At 37.8% G+C, this 20,266-nt stretch overlaps 1 protein-coding gene across 8 annotated transcripts in view; it reads right to left on the minus strand.

Annotated features, from left to right (window-relative positions):
• The window catches only part of ICA1L (islet cell autoantigen 1 like), a 69,485-nt gene that overhangs the window by 16,651 nt on the left and 32,568 nt on the right, over positions 1 to 20,266 (minus strand). For all 8 annotated transcript variants that reach the window (XM_058549635.1, XM_058549633.1, XM_058549630.1 and 5 more), the window contains 7 exons: positions 19,010 to 19,082; positions 15,212 to 15,335; positions 13,866 to 14,064; positions 11,681 to 11,806; positions 10,151 to 10,249; positions 8,782 to 8,864; positions 6,896 to 6,939 (listed from right to left, as the gene is read on the minus strand). In XM_058549635.1, coding sequence (XP_058405618.1) covers positions 6,896 to 6,939; positions 8,782 to 8,864; positions 10,151 to 10,249; positions 11,681 to 11,806; positions 13,866 to 14,064; positions 15,212 to 15,335; positions 19,010 to 19,082 — 748 coding nt within the window. The remainder of the gene's footprint in view (positions 1 to 6,895; positions 6,940 to 8,781; positions 8,865 to 10,150; positions 10,250 to 11,680; positions 11,807 to 13,865; positions 14,065 to 15,211; positions 15,336 to 19,009; positions 19,083 to 20,266) is intronic.

Here is a 20,266-nt window from a genome sequence, read left to right on the forward strand (position 1 = left end):
ATTATAAAACATATAAAAAGGAGATGTAAAAATTTAAAGAACCATATATAAAAATCACATTTGTGTGTATATATATAAATAATATAATATATATAATTGTTATATGCATATAAACAAATAACTTTATAATATCCACAGGTAATTCAGGTCCTGTGTTATAGATATGTCCCTTTGAAAGTTAAATTTTCACATTCCAGGTAAATTGGTGCAGCCACTATGGAAAACAGTATGGAGGTTCCTCAAAAAATTAAAAATAGAACTACCATATGATCCAGCAATCCCACTTCCAGGTATTTGTCTGAAAAAAGAGAAAATGCTAACTCAAAAGATATCTGCACCTCACGTTCACTGCAGCATTATCTACAATAGCCAAGATATGGAAACAACCTAAGTGTCCATCGATGGATGAATGGATAAAGAAAATGTGATAGATACATACAACAGAATATTATTCAGTCATAAAAAAAGGAATGAAATCTTGCTATTTGCGACTACACAGATGGACCTTGAGGGCATTATGCTGAGTGAAATAAGCCAAACAGAGACAGACAAATACCGTATGATCTGATTTACAGACGAAATCTAAAAAACAAACAAAAAACCGAGCTCACAGATATAGAGAATAGATTGGCAGTAGCCAGAGTTTGGTGGGGGGGAATGGGTGAAGGGAGTCAAAACGTACAAACTTCCAGTTACAAAATAAATAAGTCATGGGGATGTAATGTACAGCACAATGACTGTAGTTAATCATACTGTATGGCATATTTGAAACTTGCTGAGAGTAAATCCTAAAAGTTCTCATCACAAGAAAAAAAATTTGTAACTATGTATGGTGATGGATGTTAACTAGACTTATTGTGGTGATCATTTCACAATATATACAAACATCAAATCATCATGTTGTACATCTGAAACTAATATAATGTTTTATGTCAATTATACCTCCCTCGATTAAAAAAAAAAGTTTCATATTCCAAAGCCTATTCCTTCCCGGGTGGACCTGTTCTCATTCTATATTCTCTAAAAGGCCATGTTATATTTTGTTCTGCCTGATCTTCACGTCTCTGACACACAGATGTTCCTTTTATGTTGACTGAATGAATAAATGATTGGATATGGTCTACTTTCAATTCAAAGGCTGCTTTATCCTTCTAAGAGCAGTGCCTGCCTGTTAGCAGCATCCCCACACTTCTCACCCACACCAGAGTGAGAGCAGTAGTGACTTCATAGGGAGGGAAAGATCAAACACATGGGCTAAAACACAGCATACTCTCTTTTTGAATGTTTTTAACACATAAAAAAATCAAACATACAAACCAAAGCCCGCACAGGCAAAAACTGTTTTTTTGTAAAAATTATCTCCAAGTTTTGGGCCTACGTTGAGGCAAATTATGCCCTATCACTACAATGGGACCCAGTTTCTTAGAGTCAGTTTCCCACAAATCCAGTTAAGTTTGTGCACTCCACTTCTGCGGCCCAGGGTTCGCTGGTTTGGATCCTGGGCACGGACCTACGCACCGCTCATCAAGCCATGCTGAGGCAGCATCCCACACAGAGCAACTAGAAGGATGTACAACTATGACATACAACTATCTGCTGGGGCTTCGGGGAAAAAAAGGAAAAAAGGAGGAAGATTGGCAACAGATGTTAGCTCAGGGCCAATTCTCCTCAAAAAAAAAAAAGTCAATGACAGAAAGATGAATTTTAATATCTAGATAATTTAGCAATTTCAGAAACACTTTAAAATCACTCATGGTCATGGGTCATGGAAGATATAATAAAAAGTTTAAAAGAATTGAAACTGAAGGATAATGAAAATATTACATATCAAAATTTATAGATATCCATACAATGGATTCACCAATAAAAAGTAACTATCAACACAAGTTATGTCATAGGTGAACCTCAAAAGCATTATATGAAGTGAAAGAAGTCAGACACAAGAAGACCACATACTGCACGATTCTAGTTATAGGAAATGTCCAGAAAAGGCAAATTTATGTAGAGAGACAGTAGATTAGTGGTCAGCTAGGGGTGGGAACAGGGATTACTGCAAATGGACCAGAGGAATCTTATTGAAGGGATGAAAATGTTCTAAAACTGATTTATGGAGATGGTTGCCACACTCAATAGTAACTAAAAATCATTGACTTGTACACTTGAAATGAGTTTTATGATATATAAAATATACCTCAATAAAGCTTGTTAAAAAACTTTTTGGATACAAGAAATGGAAAATTTTGAGGGAAATTTTAGCTGTAAAGAACAGAAAAACAAAAGTAGAGGAAGAAAATAATAAAGACCAGAACTAAAATTAATAAAACAGAAGGATTCAACAGAGGATTAACAAAGCAAAAAGTTGGTTTGTTGAAAGAACAAATAAACCTTTAGCAAGATAAATCAAGAAAAAAAGGGAGAAGGAACAAATAAATATCTGGAATTAAAAAGGGGACATTACTGGGGCCGGCCCGGTGGCGCAAGCGGTTAAGTGCGTGCGCTCCGCTGCGGCGGCCCGGGGTTCGCTGGTTCGGATCCCGGGCGCGCACCAACGCACTGCTTGGCAAGCCATGCTGTGGCGGCGTCCCATATAAAGTGGAGGAAGATGGGCACAGATGTTAGCCCAGGGCCGTCTTCCTCAGCAAAAAAAGAGGAGGATTGGCGGATGTTAGCACAGGGCTGATCTCCTCACAAAAAAAAAAAAAAAAAAAGGGGACATTACTGATAGAGCAGGTTTTAAAAGATAAAATATTACTATAAATTAATGGTGAAACTACAACAATGTTCATTATATTTCATTTGTGACTTTCAAAAAAAATGTTCTCTACTTGGGTACAGGATTGTATACACACAAGCAGGTAAACATTTGAATATATATTTGAAGTTGTGTTAGCTATACAAGTTCATGATTATTATGACTTCTTAAATTGTTTCTTTTATCAGTATGATCTGTATTTACGTGTATACTTAAAAATACCTCTTCACATTTATTTGACACCTACTATGTGCTATGTAGTTTATATTATCTCTAGCCCTAACGTCCCTATGAGGTAGAAACATGTGACTCATACTTCAGATGAAAAAAATGAGAGAGGCATAAATGACTTGTTTAAAAAAAGCCAGTACTCAAGAAAGTCCTGATGGCCTAGTGGTTAAAGATCAGCACACTCCACTTTGGCAGCCTGGGTTCAGTTCCCGAGTGCAGAACCACACCACTCGTCTGTCAGTAGCCATGGTGTGGCGGCGGCTCACATAGAAGAACTAGAAGGACTTACAACTAGAATATACAACTATGTACTGGGGCTTGGGGAAGGAAAAAAAACAGAGGAAGATTGGCAACAGATGTTAGCTCAGGGCTGATCTTTCCCAGTGGGGGTGGGGGTGGGGTGTGGGGTGGGGATGGGGAAAAACCTTTAAAAAACTAAAGCCAGCATTCAAACCCAGATTTTTCAGGCTCCAAAGCCACAGTGATTCAAATATATGTTGACTGTATATATAAAATATATTAATAAAAAAATAAGAACATGAATTTAAATATGAGGAAAAACTTGAAACTTAATCATATAACTCTGTGAACTGGATGTCTACATTAAAAGCACTTCTTAGAGAAGACCAGAATTCCCTAAAGAAGACAACTGGACCCTCTAATTAGGTACTGCTAGAAAGCTAACTCACTGCTGAGCACAGCCGCCAGTCTTGCCTGACCAGGAAGCCTGGACTGAGACCCTGGGAAGGTGCAGAGCATACCCTACCTCCTGCCCAGGCAGGGAAGCAAGTCAGCAGCCCCATACAACTCGGGAGCACGACTGCTGGCCTGCCTGATGAGGAGGCCTAACAATGGTCCTGGGGACCCTCAGAGCCCAGCTCACAGTACTGGCCAGCAGCACACCCCAGACTAAAGTCCAGTCTGGCAGTGGAGTCCAGCTCACAGCCATGCCCAATTGCTGAGCAGAGCCTGTGATCTCACCTAGGCAAGAAGCCCAGTCATGACCCCGCCTGACTAGGGAGTGTAGCCTCAAGCCCCATCCAACTGTGGGGTACAGCATGAGGCCCCACCCAACCAGGAAGTCTGGCCAGTGACCCCACCCAACAGCAGAGCACAGCCACCATCCTGTCCAACTGGGAAACCCAGCCTGCAACCCCACCTGATTGCAAAGCACAGGCTGAGGCCACATCAGATCATGAAGCCTTGCCTGCAGCCCTGCCTGAACACAGAGGCTACTGCATCTGGCCAGGGTCACTGCTAGTGACCCCACCTGACCTCAGAGCATAGCCTCACCTGACCAGAGAGCCCAGCCAGCAGCACCGCTTGAACAAAGAGCCCAGTCAGTGGGCACCCCTCACCTCAGAGCATGGGCAGCAGCTTCACCCAACCACAGACTGCAACACATTGTAATTAAATTATCAAAAGTCAGAGACAACTTCGAAAGCATCAAGAGAAAAGCAACTTGTCACTTACAAGGGAGCCCCTATAAGACTATAAGCATATTTCTCAGGAGAAACTTTGCAGGCCAGGAGAGAGTGGGATGATATATTCAAAATATTGAAAGAAAAAACTGTCAATGAAGAATACTATACCCAGCAAAGCTGTCTTTCAGAAACGAAGGAGAGTTAAAAACGTTCCCAAACAAACAAAAGCTGAGAGAGTTCATCACCACTAGACCTGCCTTACAAGAAATGCTAAAGGGCATTCTACAAGCTGAAATGAAAATATGCTAATTAACCTTTTAAAAATGCATGATTGTATACAACTCATTGGTAAAGGTAAGTCAAAGACAGATTCTCTAATATTGTAATAGTGGTGCATAAATAACTTTCAACTCTAGTTTAAAAGTTAAAAAGAAACATATTAAAAATAACTGTAACTATAATAATTTGTTATTGGATATACAATATAAAAAATGTAAATTGTAACACCAATAACCTAAAACATGAGGGAGAGAGAAGTAAAAGTATAGAGTTTCTGTATGCAATTGAACTTAAGTTGTTACCAGCATAAAATAGAATTTTTTTAATATAAAATATTTTATGTAAGCCACACGGTAACCACAAGGAAAAACCTGTAACAGATACACAAAAAGTTAAGATAAAGGAATCAAAGCATACCACCACAAAGTCATTAAATCACAAAGGAAGACAGCAAGAGAGGAATAAAGGAATGAAAACAATGTACAACATGGCATTAGTAAGTCCTTACCTATCAATAATTAAATGTAAATGGATTAAATTCTCCAATCAAAAGACATAGAGTGACTGAATGGATAAAAAACAAGATCCAAGGATATGCCGCCTGTAACACACTCACTTTAGCTTTAAGGATACACATAGGCTGAAAGTGAAGGGATGAGAAAAGATATTCCATGCAAAGGGTAACCAAAAGAAAGCAGGGGTAGCTATACTTACTGGATATTCACATGCAAAAGGATGAAATTAGACCTCTATCTTACACCACTCACAAAAATTAACTCAAAATGGGTTAAAAACTTAAATATAACATCTGAAACCATAAAATGCCTAGAATAAAAAATAGGGAAAAAACTCCTTGACATTGGTCTTGGCAATGATCTTTTTGGATATGAGACCAAAAGCACAATAAACAAAAGCAAAAATAAACAAGTGGGACTATATCAAACCAAAAATCTTCTGCACAGAAAAAAAACACCAATCAACAAAACGAAAAGGCAACCTACGGAATGGGTAATATACCTGATAAGGGATTCATAATCAAAATATATAAGGAACTCGTACAACTCAATAGTAAAAAACCCCAAATAACCTGAAGAAAAAATGGGCAAAGAACCTGAACAGACATTTTTCCAACCAAAGAAGACGTACAAATGGCAGGAAAAGGTACTCAACAGCATTAATCATTAGAGAAATACAAATCAAAACCACAATATCACGTCACACCTGTTAGAATGGCTATTATCAAAAAGACAAGAGATGACAAGTGCTGGTGAGGATGTGGATAAAGGGGAAAACTTGTACACTATTGGTGGGAGTGTAAATTGTGCAGTCACTAAGGAAAACAGTATGGAGATTCCTCAAAAAATTAAGATTAGAGCTATCATATGATCCAGAAATTCCACTTCTGCATATTTATCCAAAGAATACAAAAACATTAATTCAAAAAGATACATGTACCCCTGTGTTCATTGCATTATTATTTACAGTAGCCAAGATATAGAAACAACATTAGTGTCCATCACAGATGAATGGCTAAAGAAAATGTAGAATATTATTCAGCCATAAAAAAGAAGGAAATCCTATCATTTGCAACAACATGGATGAACTTGGAAGGCATTATGCTAAGTGAAATAAGTTAGGCAAAGAAAGACAAATACTGTATGATCTCACTTAAATGTGAGATCTAAAAAAGCTTAACTTATAGAAACAGAGATAGATTTGTGGTTGCTAGGGCCTGGGGAGGGGGCGGAAATTGGTCAAAGGGTACAAACTTCCAGTTATAAGAAGAATAAGTTCTGGAGATCTAATGTACAGTATGGTGACTATAGTTAACAATACTGTATTGTATACTTGACAGTTGCTAAAAGAGTAAATCTTAAATGCTCTTACCTCCAAAATAAATACGGTAACTATGTGAGGTGACGGATGTGTTAACTAATCTTATTGAGATCATCATTTCGAAATATATACGTGTATCAAATCATCACGTTGTACACCTTAAACTTACACAGTGTTATGTCAATTACAGCTCAATAAAGCTGGAATAAAAAAAGAGAGCTAACTCGAGTGTTTGCACAGACGAGACTTATAAAGTGCCTTGACATTTTTTTAACTGAATGGATATTAACACAATCTCTTTTAAAAGGCTGTGACAAACTGTTTTGACATTTAAAATGTGACCATTTCACATTTAATGAATTTACCATCTTACCTGGTTCACTTCCCAAGCTCACGTCTTCATCTGACAAAACTAACCTAAAGTAAAAACCAAAAAAGGCAAAGATTTTGGTTAAAATACATTTGGGACTCATATTCTACAAACAGTTTTATATGGTTAAAAAAATTTTTTTTTAAACTGAGGAGACATAAAATAGTTGTCCGGTAGATCTCCTAAAATCTGTCTGAGATAAATCTTACTTCTTCTCTAGGTCTACATAGACTGTGAAAATAATCCTGCACTCCTTATTCTTGTAATAAACATTTACTGAGTATTGATGAAGCACCAGGCACTGTGTTCAGCACTGTAGGCACTGTGCTAAGTTCCATATCACAGAGAACATCTGTCACCAAAGCATGAAGTTTAGTTTAGTTTTCAAGCATTGAAGGATTTTGCTCAAGAATACTTGGGAACTAAACAGAGGGAATGAAGAACTGCAGAAAAAATGGAGTACTCTATTTTGAAGGACGGTGATGTTTGCAAAAGAAGACACATTTGCCTAAGATATTCTCAATCAATACTAATTTTGGATATTTATATCATCCATCTGGTGTAATAATAAAAAAATGAGACAAAGAAATTGAACACAGATTTAGTCATCATTCCTAGGGTATAACCTCACAATTCTAGTATTGGAGGTTGTTTTTAATAAGTCTTTTTAAAGACACGTAAAAGGCAATACAGTATTTATTTACAAATACTACAAAAATAACCCTACAGAGCAAATAGATACTTATGAGTTGGAATGAAATTTCCAATGACAATATACATATATGTTTTTTTAAACAACCTGGACGGAAGAGAAGGTGAGGTGCTTTGGAATCTGCTAGTTCACTCAAAAGGCAGCTCTCATAATGCCGAAGATACAGAAAATTTTGAATAAAACTTTCATGAAATGTGATCATGGGAAAAATTTACTAAATTAATATATTTAAGGTAACATATAATTTTAAATGTCAATGTATAACTAAGTTAATAAGCTTAATTTATAACTATACATTTGATTATTTAATCTATATTCTAAAACATTTATATCTTCAAATTAGCCAAAAATTTTGTTTGGATTTCCCAGTAGAGAAAAGAGGGAAATACTTACATTTCAGATCACCTTCCACTCAACAATATAGGGTTTGTCACTGTTTGGGCCTTATTTCTGGGTTCATTACTATACTCACTACAATCTGGTTAAAATGAGAAGTGGCAGCTCAGAAAGGAAAACAAAGGTGAGATGTAAAAAGGGAAACTGGCAACGTGAGGGCTGTGCAGAGCAAGAGTCCCACTGTCAGGTAACCAGTCCCAGTCCCGCCTGTGTTGTTCTGGAGATAGATTTTCAATGGTTTCTGTCAAGAGTTTCTGCTGGCACCTGTCCCTTTCTTTTTCAAACTGCCCTTCTGGGATTCACTAGGTAGAGGCTTTTAATACAAGGCTCAGCCTCCCAAACTATAGAATTTTGGACTTATCATCCCAAACTGTTCTGTACTCCTATCACTGACTTCGCCTGCCACATTAAAAATGGAGGTGGAAATGGGCCAGCCCTGGTGGCCTAGTGGTTAAGTTTGGCACGTTCTGCTTCAGTGGCCCAGGTTCAGATCCCAGGGGGCGGACCCCTACCACTCGCCTGTTAGCAGCCATGATGTGGTGGCGGTCCACATTAAAAAAAAAAGAGGAAGATTGGTAACGGATGTTAGCTCAGGGTGAATCTTCCTCAGCAAAAAAAAAAAAGGGTAAAAAAGGCTTCAGAACAAGTATTTAATGTTAATTGGAAAAATGACATAGAAATAGGTATTCAGTAAGCCAGAGAAGAAACAACTGTTTCCAAATATATCATACAGTGGTACCCAGGACTTCCATAACATGATATACAACTTTTGCCTGCTTACTTATTGAGGTTTTCCACGAGAGAATTGTTTTCTATTTGTTCTCTGTCGTCTTCAGTAGGCTTGCCTGGAGTGTCTTGTAGTTGCTAAGGATAAGAAATTCAATGTAAATAGATGGAAAGGATCTGTTTCTCTCTTTGTGCAAACAAAATGAGACTAAAAATTCTAAAAAGCAATATAAAATAGGAACAGTTCTGAAGTAGAGAATGAGAGATATGGGAAATGTCTGCTTATGCAGTCTGAGCTGAGTCTGTGTCCTTGTTCACGCTGACTGCCTGTACACACAGTGACTCGGGCTGGCCCCAGGCTTTACAACTTTGTGATATGCCAAAGAAGACTCACACCATGTTGCTAGCCTGTATTGCAATGCTCTAAATACAGCTAAAGATTTTCAACTTAAATTCTGAGCAGAAATTGGATATTAAATTTGCCTAAATACACAGTGTGCTATCCAGTGAAGCACTGAAATAGAAAAAGTAAAAAACAAAACAAAACATACACAATAACAACAAACCAAAAACCTAATTCAAGAGTATCTCTTAGACTGGAAGATGCTATGTCAAAACATGACTTAAAAGTCCATACCAACCCCAGGAATCTACAGTTGCAAGACATGAACCCATCACACATACCACGTCTGGCTTGAGCAAACCTGCTAACGACATTTTCAAGCTCTACTGAAAATAAGGCAGAATGGTAAGTTCAAAGGTACTGAAACCTAACCTACTGGAACTGAAGAAATGACTACCACAGTGCGACTCTGCTGGATCAGCCATATGCAAAGAAGGCTGACGGGAAGACTGACAAAGGTTAAAAGCATTATAATCATAGCCCCAGAGTACCTGTTCCTCAGAAAGAGCTGATCTAATACAGGAGTCTCTTCAGCTGCAATCACACATATATAACAACCCAACTGGCATAATTTTTGTATCATGAATCACATCTATGACATGAGTGTAAAAGTAAAGCAAGGAAATTTTTCTTTAACTTCTAAAATTGTCAGGTAGGTAATCTGGTCATTTTTGAAAACAAATGACCATTTTCCATCACTTGTTCCTCTTAAGTTTTCCTCTCTATAACATTGTCTTATCTCTTTTGCATTTTACTTTTCTTTTCACTCTCTCTCTCTTTTATCTCCCCCACCCCCACCCCACTAGTACCGTGAACCTGCCAGTAGGTTCCCTGTATTTGTTGAGTGTTGCTGGCAGCATTCGGAATTGGGAAAGTGCAGAAAAATGGCTGGCTGAAGGAATGTAGAAAAATGTTTCCCAATGTTTTGTAAATTTTAAATTAGGCTTAGCAAAAATAGTTTCAATGTTATTATCCAAATAAAGTATAATAATCTAACAAAAGAACACGGAAACAAATGTACCTTGAGAGCTACAAAATCATACGGATGAAAGCCAGTGCCAGCCCCGTGGATTCGGGACATCATTCGAGCTGTTTTCTCCCAGAATCCAAGCAGTGTTCTCTGCAGAAAAAGAAAAGGTGACACTACCGTTCTGCTTCCTCTCCCTGATTTTTTTCAGTGCTGTTTTTCCTTCCTAGTGTAGTACATAAAAGGTTGCTGAATAAGCAGCAGCAGGAACTAAAATCAATTTCCAAGTTTGGGGAACCAGAAAGCACTGTAAATAGTAATTCTCAAAAGAATTGGCATCTGCGTCTGCATGGATGTGTGCCTGCTGTATACAGCACTGGAATGTACACTGGAGCCAGCTAGAGGGTAACTGCAGCCAAGGGAATGAACCTGGTGGATCAGAACACCTTCTGAGGAATCCAAAAGACAAATGTTAAAAGCACAAAAATACCATATTTGTATTAGGGGTTTGTGTAAAATCTTTACATTGGTAAGCATATATAAACCCTTATTAATTGGAGAAAAATAATATGTACCACTAAATTTGGTCTTTCATTTAGGGTTCAAGAAAGACTGGCCAAAAAAATGTGTTCTCAAGCTAACTCGAGTGATGGGACATTTTGTTGCTGCTGCAAGGTTCCTGTTCACAGTGAGGAGGACGAGTGCAGAGAATAAGGAGAACTGAACCAACAGCCCCTGTGCTTCGGGCAGGATGCTACACAGATGGTCACATACTGCTATTCTCAACTGCATGCTTTCCTGATTCCCGAATTCCCCAGAACTGAACTGAAGTAGGTGGATTCCCTAAAAACAGCAGTGAATGTCTACTTCCTGTAGTTTATTACTGTCTCCTTATTAAATACAGTTTATTCTCCTATTTTGCCAAACACAAATACTTGTTAAATCAGTAACTACCAGTTATTCGTATCTAACTTATTCGTTGTATGCTATTATGTGAGATTTGGGGTCATGTAAGCACAAGTGAGACTTCTGAGGTTAAGTTGGTGTAGGATGGCAACGTGGCAGAATGAAAAGAACACATGACCTAGAACTAGAAAACAGGTTTTTAAGCCCAGCATTGCCATTTACTTTAATTCTCATAGGCTTCACTTTCCTCATCCATAAAATGACAGAAAAGTTTTAAACTTTCTGGGCTACAGCATCTTTGCTTCAAATGAAATTTATGTAGAAGTTTAAAGTGGGGTAGCTCTGGGTGAGGCAGGCCCAAGGGGCCTTGAATCCTGCCCCCTCAACCCCACAGCCCCCTCTTCACCTAGACGCTCCATAAGTCTCTCTCTCTCTTTCTCTCTCTCTCCCCTAGGACACCAAGGGGAGTAACGTGAGCTACAGGAGCAGGCAATCCCTAGGGTCTTTTTCAGTCTAGAATTCTACGATTCTCTGACTTTCTTAACCTCAATAAGTCAATTTAGCAAAGTCAAAGGAATCTGAACAATCACACAATTTCTTACACCTTCACACAACTTTAGAAAGGAATCTCACCACTCATCCTCACTGCAAGGACATGCTGACCAGGGAAATGGGTACCTGGTAGGCAATGAGCGAATGAGATAACATATTGCAGCGACTAGCTCCAAGCAAATCCACTTTCTGACAAACATCCATCTTTAACTTGTCAAAAGAAGTTTTGCTATTTCTCACTTGGATCTGTACCTGCAACCATAAAAATGTTAATGATTATTACTGATAACACAGATATAAATACACCATACAGGTTCATGATACATATTTTCAGACACATGAAATTATAATAAAGTAGACTAACTCCCTTTCCCTGTATTATTATTTCATGATTAATGGTAAAGATTTTGGCTATTTTCAGTAATTGTAGGAGATGCTTTCTAGTAGATATCTTTATGCTGAGAAAGTATGTGATGATAGATGGAAAGTATATAGTTAAGAAGAAAAAAACACAGATTCCAAATAATAAAAAAAATCTAAAACTACTGATGGATAGGGCTGGCCCCGTGGCTTGGCGGTTAAGTGCATGCACTCCGCTGCTGGCGGCCCGGGTTCGGATCCCAGGCGTGCACTGACGCGCCGCTTCTCCGGCCGTGCTGGGGCCGTGTCCCACATACAGCAACTGGAAGGATGTGCAACCATGACATGCAACTATCTGCTGGGGCTTTGGGGAAAAATAAATAAATAAATAAAAATTATAAAACTACTGATGGATAATATTTAGCTAAGAGTAGAAGAATAAATAACAAGGGGACATAGTTAAAGTGTTGAGAAGCATGAAGAATAGTTCTGAATCATGCAGATATATTTATGAATATAAATATAGGACTCTTACATTTCTTATACATAAGGTGAGTTATACGTCAACAAGTAGTGTGAATACTCAACTTTTAAATATACTAATTCATTCACTCAACAAGTATTTATAACGTATCTATTATGTGCCAGGCACTGTTCTAGGCACTGGGATACTGTGGTGAACAAAATGATGGTCTTCCCCATCATCCCTGAGTGGGGAGGCACAGGGAAAAAAGAAGTAAATAAACACATAAGATAATCTCAAGTTGCAAAGATAACATAATAAGTGAACAGAAATGAATGACTGCTTTTACAAGATGGTTAGGGACGCCCTTGGTGAGCTCATGCATGATGTCTGAACTAGGACAGAAAGATGATGAGTGGGCCATGTTAAGACCCTGAAGGGAGCAGTCCAGGCCCAGGGAAAAGCAAGGACAAAAGTCCTGGGCATGGGAGATGCAAGGAGAGCTTATTGTGTTTGCAGAACAGGAAGGACTAGGGTAGAGCGTGTTCCTCCCCGGAGCGTAGAAAGTAAGTCAAGGTATGGCTGCAGAGGGACCCGGGCTCAGACTGTGCAGGGCTATTTGGGTCAGATAAGAGGTTTTGATTGCATTCTTTTTTTTAAAAATTGAGGTAAAATGCACATATACTAAACCATTTTAAAACGTACAATTCAGTCACACTAGTGCATTCATAATGTTGTGCGACCACCCCCTTGGATTGTATTCTAATTGTCAAGGATTATAAAGGCATAGAGCAGGTGGTTGTGCCCTGAGGCCATGTGTCCATCTACTTCCCAGGGCTGCTGGGAATAATCACTGAGGCAAGCCACTTATAACAGCTGGTACAGAGTAAAGGCTCCATCAATATTAAATACGATTTTTATGATAGGTACTCTAGATATTTATGAAATGAAGGAGTGAATGAATTTTATTATTCATATATGGAAATTTGGGAGATATAATTTATAATAAGGAGTTTATTTAGCAAAAACGTATGTACATACATAGATAGTTGCTTTAAAGTTTGTGGTCAAACTATGTATTGTGCCAGAATGAAAAATTTGGTAACTTTCATTTTTTCTTATAATTAATAACCATTTTACATGAATTTTTACTTAAATTATATATTTTTTCTCACTAATAATCTATTTCTCTCCTGCAAACAAATCCCAAAAGTCCAGGGAAGCAACATTTAAAGACTAGTTAGATCTATTATGAGGGGGATAAAAAAATCAATAGAAAAGGTTGACAGGGTAAAAGGATGCCACTCAAAGAGTAAAAAAAGTGTGACAACCTTTTGTACTTCAACCAAAGATCTCCAAGCAACCACAAATTTATAATAGAACATGCTTTTCAAAAATAGGCTGACATTTTATGATCTTGATTAAACTATTCTGTAGAAGTTCAACAGGCTTAAGTATCAAGAAAAGGAAAAGAATATATTTTCATACTTTTCTGAACTTTTCCATCTGTTTTAAGGTGTCTGGGTCTAGTTCTTGGGACACATCTTTCATCCACAGCAGCGCCCCTCTGTATTCTGTGCGCGCCTGCTCCATCCGATTGATCGTCATCAAGGTGTCAGATACCGCCCTTTGACTGAACGTGGCTACTTCTTGCTTAAGACGAGACAGGGGAGCGTACAGGGCTAATCTAACAGCAGAGAGGTAAAAATCAGAGGGATGTACATCCCAAAACAAAAACAAAGCTTTAAAACAATGATAAAGCATATTTTCTATCAAGACGAGTCGATAAATAGGAAATTATTAAGATGTCTGAGGAGCTTTAGAAAGCAAGTAAGAATCATACAGCCAACTTTGAATTGTTAATAAAGATATGTCTATATCTCTCCCTTTCTTATTTTGGGAAATATATCATTTTTCCAAGATTTTGGAGTTAATCCATGGATAAATAACTTGCCAATTAAATCTGCCATTTGGAAACGAGTTCCATGGGTAAAAGAGATTCTGTATTCATAAACAATAATCCTATAAATAGAAATCCTTTCTTTTGACAAATTTAGGAAAAACCTGGGTATAGAAAAGCAGATAAATGCTAGAAAAGCTAATGAGGATCAAGTTCTTAGCAGCTGAGAGTGAGGACAAAAAAACAAGGACTTAAGAAACACAAGTCAAACCCTGCTCCTCTGGTCTGCTTTTGACTTAGTGGCATTGGAGGGCCTTGCACTGAGTGTCTGTCACTTCCTTGAAGATGGACTTCTGCACTGATATGGTGTATCAGCATAAAGCCACTTCGGTTACACATCATCCTTACAGGGCTGATAAGTCCTGTTTGTTTTATTTTTTTCTGAAAATGCAAAGATTTTGGCTGTATTTAGTAATTGTAGGAGATTCTTTGCAGCAGGTATCTTTATGCTAAAAAAATTGTAAAATGATAAATACAAAGTATATAATTAAGAAGAAAAAATTTCCTCTACTTAAAAAGAAAGGTTCCAATGTACTCATAGAAGTATAGTATCCAAAAAAGTCAAAGAAAAAAATAAAAATATACATATTTAAATTTTAGCCATTCTGTGCTTCTGTTGCATTAAACCACTTAAGCATTTTAAATACAGGCCTAAAGGCTATTTCTAGGAATTAAGCAATTGAGAATGTCAATTTTTAAGTAATTATTTTAAATACAAAATAAATAAGAATTAGGCACCAAACCAATTATATTCTGCAATATATTTCTCTTTTAACCCTCCACTGGAATGATCAGTAACCTTTACAAATAGGTACATACGTCAAAACTGTCATACTGACTACAGATTTAAGGATGATGCAAAACCATGGTAAACCTTTGCTGGGCTGAAGAACAGAGTGCCTTGCCAGTGGCATCCATCATTTTGCCAGCTTGTGTTGTATCCCGTTCTGCTTGAAACTTTAAAAAGAGCCCTAGTTCGTTTTCTTCCTCTGATATAACTAGGAAAAAAAATTACAGTATAGTTAACTATTTCATTTCATTATTTGTTTAAAACACACACATACAACTAAAGTTCTCAAGGCAACAATTCTCTATACGTAAAATTACTTGGGGGAAGAAGAAGAGAGACTTATTTTACAAATGTAAATTCTTGGGCTCCATTTCCAGAGATTCTGATTTTATAGGTCTGAGGATCTGCTTTCTTTTTTTAAAAGCACTCCAGATGGCTTTGATGCAGTGAATCCAAGGACCTTGCTTTGGGAAAGACTGATCTTTAGTGAAAAAAAAAAAAAATCCAAAACAACAAAATAAAACAAAACCACAAATGATGCATTTTCAAATGTGCAGAAATGCATTTTAGGATCATTGCCTCTTGCAAAGTACTTGTTTCCTATTTAAACTTAACTTATTCTTGACTCCCATCCTGGCTTCAGTTTCCTATGCGCAGTATCCCAGACTCATAGATGTCTACAATTTTGCTGCTGAAACCCTAAAAGTTGTCATGTAACACATTACTACTCAAAGTGTGGTCCACGGACCAGTGCCAGTCCAGAACCATCTGTTACCAGCCTGTGACAAGTACCAAAACTAAGAAACTGTTCAGGTGGGGCCAGCCTGGTGGCGTAGCAGTTAAATGTGCACACTCCACTTCAGTGGCCCGGGGTCCGCGGGTTCAGATCCCGGACGCGCACCAACTTACAGCTTGTCGAGCCATGCTGTGGCGGCGTCCCACATAAAGTGGAGGAAGATGGGCACGGATGTTAGCCCAGGGCCAATCTTCCTCAGCAAAAAGAGGAGGATTGGCAACAGATGTTAGCTCAGGGCTAATCTTCCTCACACACACAAAAAAAACCTGTTCAGGCACTTTTAGCAGTTTGACTGAGTATTTTGCAGTCTTCTCTAATTTCATTTTTCTAAAAATTCATTTTTATTGTATTTTACAAAAGTGTCAGTTTACAACAGATTGGAAATAAAACACGAAACAAAAAAAGTGGTCCTTCACCACAGTTTTAGAAGCACGGATCTAGTGTAAGATGACCCTAATCACACAAGACTAATGGGAGGGAGCCCGTAAAGTGTTCAAACTCTAAGCTTAAAGTGAAAAAAACGACAAATGCCATGCCTAATTTCACCCTAGTTTACTGACGGAAAAACTGAAGTTACAAACTGAAAGGGAAGTCCCTCGGTCCTGCTGAGGCAGCAAGAGAACTCAGGCCTCTCACTTGCTGTCTCCCCACTCCACCGCTCCTCCTCGCCGAGCCTGCAAGGGTGACCCAGGAGATCAGGACGGTGTCTCGGGAGAGGGCATCTGCAAATCCTGTAGTATCATCTTCAATAAAACCATGTGCTGTTTTATGAACAATTAACCTGATCCAGAGAGGACTGGATTTGGGGAGTCTTGTTAATTTAATGTTCTGATTACTTGAGAGATGTACAGATTACACATTTCCTTTGAATCAGAACTTCATATAATATACCTCAATGAAAACTACTAGAAAAATATTAATTTGTATATGATGATTCAGACAGCTCCCTGAGAACTTGGATGACTTCATTGTCAAGTGTCAGCTGAACAGGAACCATCAGTGAGCCTCACCCTTATCAGCGCAGAAAGGGTAGGAGATGAAGCTAAACCTGTGCTGAGTCTGTGCTGGGACCTGCTGCCAAAAACTCAGAGACCCCCCGCTCCTCTGTGTTCTTCCCCCAGTCAAGCGATTCCCGTATGGGTTGATAGTGCTGGACTAGTCTACTGTAGCTGTCTGATGTTAGTATCAACAGAAGATGTATTACAAGAATAGTCTTCAACCAATCACATATTTATACACAATCCTGAGGAGAAAGTACACAATGAAATCTATATATGTATCTCTCTTCCTTATCCTGAAATGCTCCACTAGTGTGCTAAAAGATCTAGTGATTTCAGGACAAATGCAAGACACACATTTCCATTTCCAGCACAGGACTCCCTTGGTCCAATGCCTGTGACGGCTTTCTACTGCCTGGTAAAATATTTAAGGTCCTTAGCAATCTGACCTCAATCTTCCTTTGTTCTCTGACTGTACATATTCAACTTCTATAAACCCTTTAAGTTTTACCTCAACTCCCACCTATGGAGTTGTCTTTACCAACGACCCTAACCCATAGTTATTTTTCACTCCGAGAGAATTCAGAGTTATATCTGTATTACTATTCTGAACTCAATTACATATTACTCTGTGTTTCTTATTTTGTTACAAAGTCGTTTCTCCAGCTATTTCCTTGGGAAAAGCAGGTAGTCTTACACATGGCAGGCACTCAAAAAATTATCATGCTATTCTGGATTTCTTGCTTTATTGTGACAATCTATGAGCTTTGATTATAAAGTTTTGAGATTAATTTACATAGCTACACCAGAAAATCATTCATTGAACAAATATTTATTGAGTACAGACTACATGCTAGACACTGTTTCCAGGCTTCAAGGATGCAGAAATAAACAAAACAAAAATTCCTGTCCTCAAGGAGAGCATATTCTAGTGGTGGTAAGAAAAATAAGAGATAAAATATATAGAATGTTGAATATTGTTAGGTGCTATTGTTAAGTAGACAGAGAATTATGAGAAAGAGGGATATTTCATTTTAGATAGGGGGTCAGGGAAGGCCTCACTAAAAAGATGACATTTGACCAAAGACCTAAAGGCAGTTAGGGAGCATACTATGTGGATACGCCTACTGGGATGGAGATCAATATGGCTGAAGAGGAGAGAGTTTTAGGAGATGAGATCAGAGAGGTAACCAGGATCAGAGAGGTGGCCATGTCCAAGAGACCACTGTAATTAAAGGAGGAGGAGAGATCCAAAGATTGAGTTCCAACCTGAAGAGGTCAAGAAGAGAGGAGAATCCCGCAAAGGCAGGACACTGAGAAGGAATGACCAGTAGGAGGAAATCCAGGGAAGTGTGGTGCCTGGAAGCCAAGTAAAGAGTGTCTCAAGGATGAGAGAACAATCAACTATGCTAAATAATGTGATAAGTCAAATTAAGACAAGGACTGAGAATTGATCATTGGATTTAGCTCTTTGTGACTACGACAAGAACAAATGTGGTGGAGTGGTGGGGAAGAAAACCTGACTGGAGTACAAGAGAAAGCGGAAGGAAAGGAATGAGACTGTGCATGCAGACAATTACAGTTGGCCCTCCATATCCGCGGATTCAACTTTAATCCACAGTTGGTTGAATCCAGGGATCCGGAACCTGCGGATACAGAAGGCGGACTGTAGGAATTTGAGTATCTGCAGATTTTGATATCTGCGGGAGGTCCTGGAACAAATCCCCACGGATACCCAGGGACGACTGCATGTCAAAATTTTCTGTGAAAGGAGCAGTGAATTGGATGATAACTACAAGGGCAAGTGGGGGTCGAGAGAGAGTTTTTAAGTGATGGAAACAAATCCACTTAACACACTGGGCAGGAAAAGTGAACTCAGCAAAATGAATGTGTGTCAGGATTTGATTAATTTAGAACCCTGGGGGCTTTGAGAATAGGTCCCTGTAAATATTCATATTTTGTCATAAGAAATTATTTACAAAATAGTTCAAAAACTACTATTTTTACATTAAATCTTTCATTTTCAAAAATGCAAATGAATATTTATTTTAATTGGAAATTATCAGATAGGTATCTATGATTTCATACCATTGAGTCTTAGCTGATATTTCTCAACTATCCTCAGAAGTTCAGTGCACGTCTCTTGAATGGAGTGAAAAACCTTTGAAATATAAATTTTATTAGGACAATTTAAAGAATCATAAACAAATATAAAATATCTGTTATAAGCACTTCAAAAGCAGGACATTTTCTTATAAGTATTATGTCTCTTTTCCTTGACTGTGATGTACCTCAGCTTTGGTTTTATTTCTGATGTAGAAAGCACATTTTGATTTCCCCTATGAGGGCTAGAAAAAATTGTGGTAAATACATGGGAGCTAATAAAAATTTATAACTGTGGAGTTTGTCCTCCCCTCGGCTCCAAACTATCTAAATAGCAAAAAGACAAATCCAATATAAACTGCATCAAACACTGCCAACCACAGAGGACAGGCGTATAGATAACCCTAGAAAACGTTAACTCGGAGTCTGGCTTTTCTGCAATATTGGTCTAAGCAAAAAAGGCCAGTGAATTTACCATAAAAATTAAATAATGTGTTACAACATCAAAAATAAATTACTTTGGGATTATTTTCGTTTAGAATTTTCCATGAATATTAATCTCCTCATGACTACTGTTGCTAATAGCTAACAGAAAAATATACTATCCAGTAGACTCCATTTCAAAGTAAGCACACAAAAATTTGAGATTAGGACACATTATACACATGAGGTAACTCTTCACACATATCTATAATTTAGGTTTTCCCAGAGAAATGAGCTGGCATAGGTTTTGGGGTGAAGCCTTTTTCTCAAAGTCTATGCTGAAAAACTGTTATGAGACTTTAGTTCAAAAAGACCTTGGCACTGTGGTATAATCTTAGGCCCTATCCTTTGATTATCAAATAAATTTCCAATATCACCATTAAGCCTGAATACTCTACCTGAATCAGTTTTGCTATTGTTTTCATGTTTGATGAGACCTAACGAAGACTGATAACAGACGCTAAAGTCTAAATGGAGGAGCAACCATCAATTTTCCGTATATTTTAGGTATATTTGAATTGGATTTGGTATACGGATTTGGCAATTTAAAAAGCTGTTTAAAATTCATATGGAAGAAGACTAGAAAAGAATACAAAAACTATAGTTCTACTATGATGAAGTAATTATGGTTGACTTTTTCCCCATGGTTCCTTGAAAGATTTATATACTATTGCTTTTTATTTTTTCAATTAAAATATTTTTTTCAGTTTTAGTGAGGTATAATTTGACAAATAAAATTGTAATATATTTAAAGTATAA

The sequence above is a fragment of the Diceros bicornis genome, chromosome 10 (genome assembly GCF_020826845.1).
Source record: "Diceros bicornis minor isolate mBicDic1 chromosome 10, mDicBic1.mat.cur, whole genome shotgun sequence".
NCBI lineage: Eukaryota > Metazoa > Chordata > Mammalia > Perissodactyla > Rhinocerotidae > Diceros > Diceros bicornis.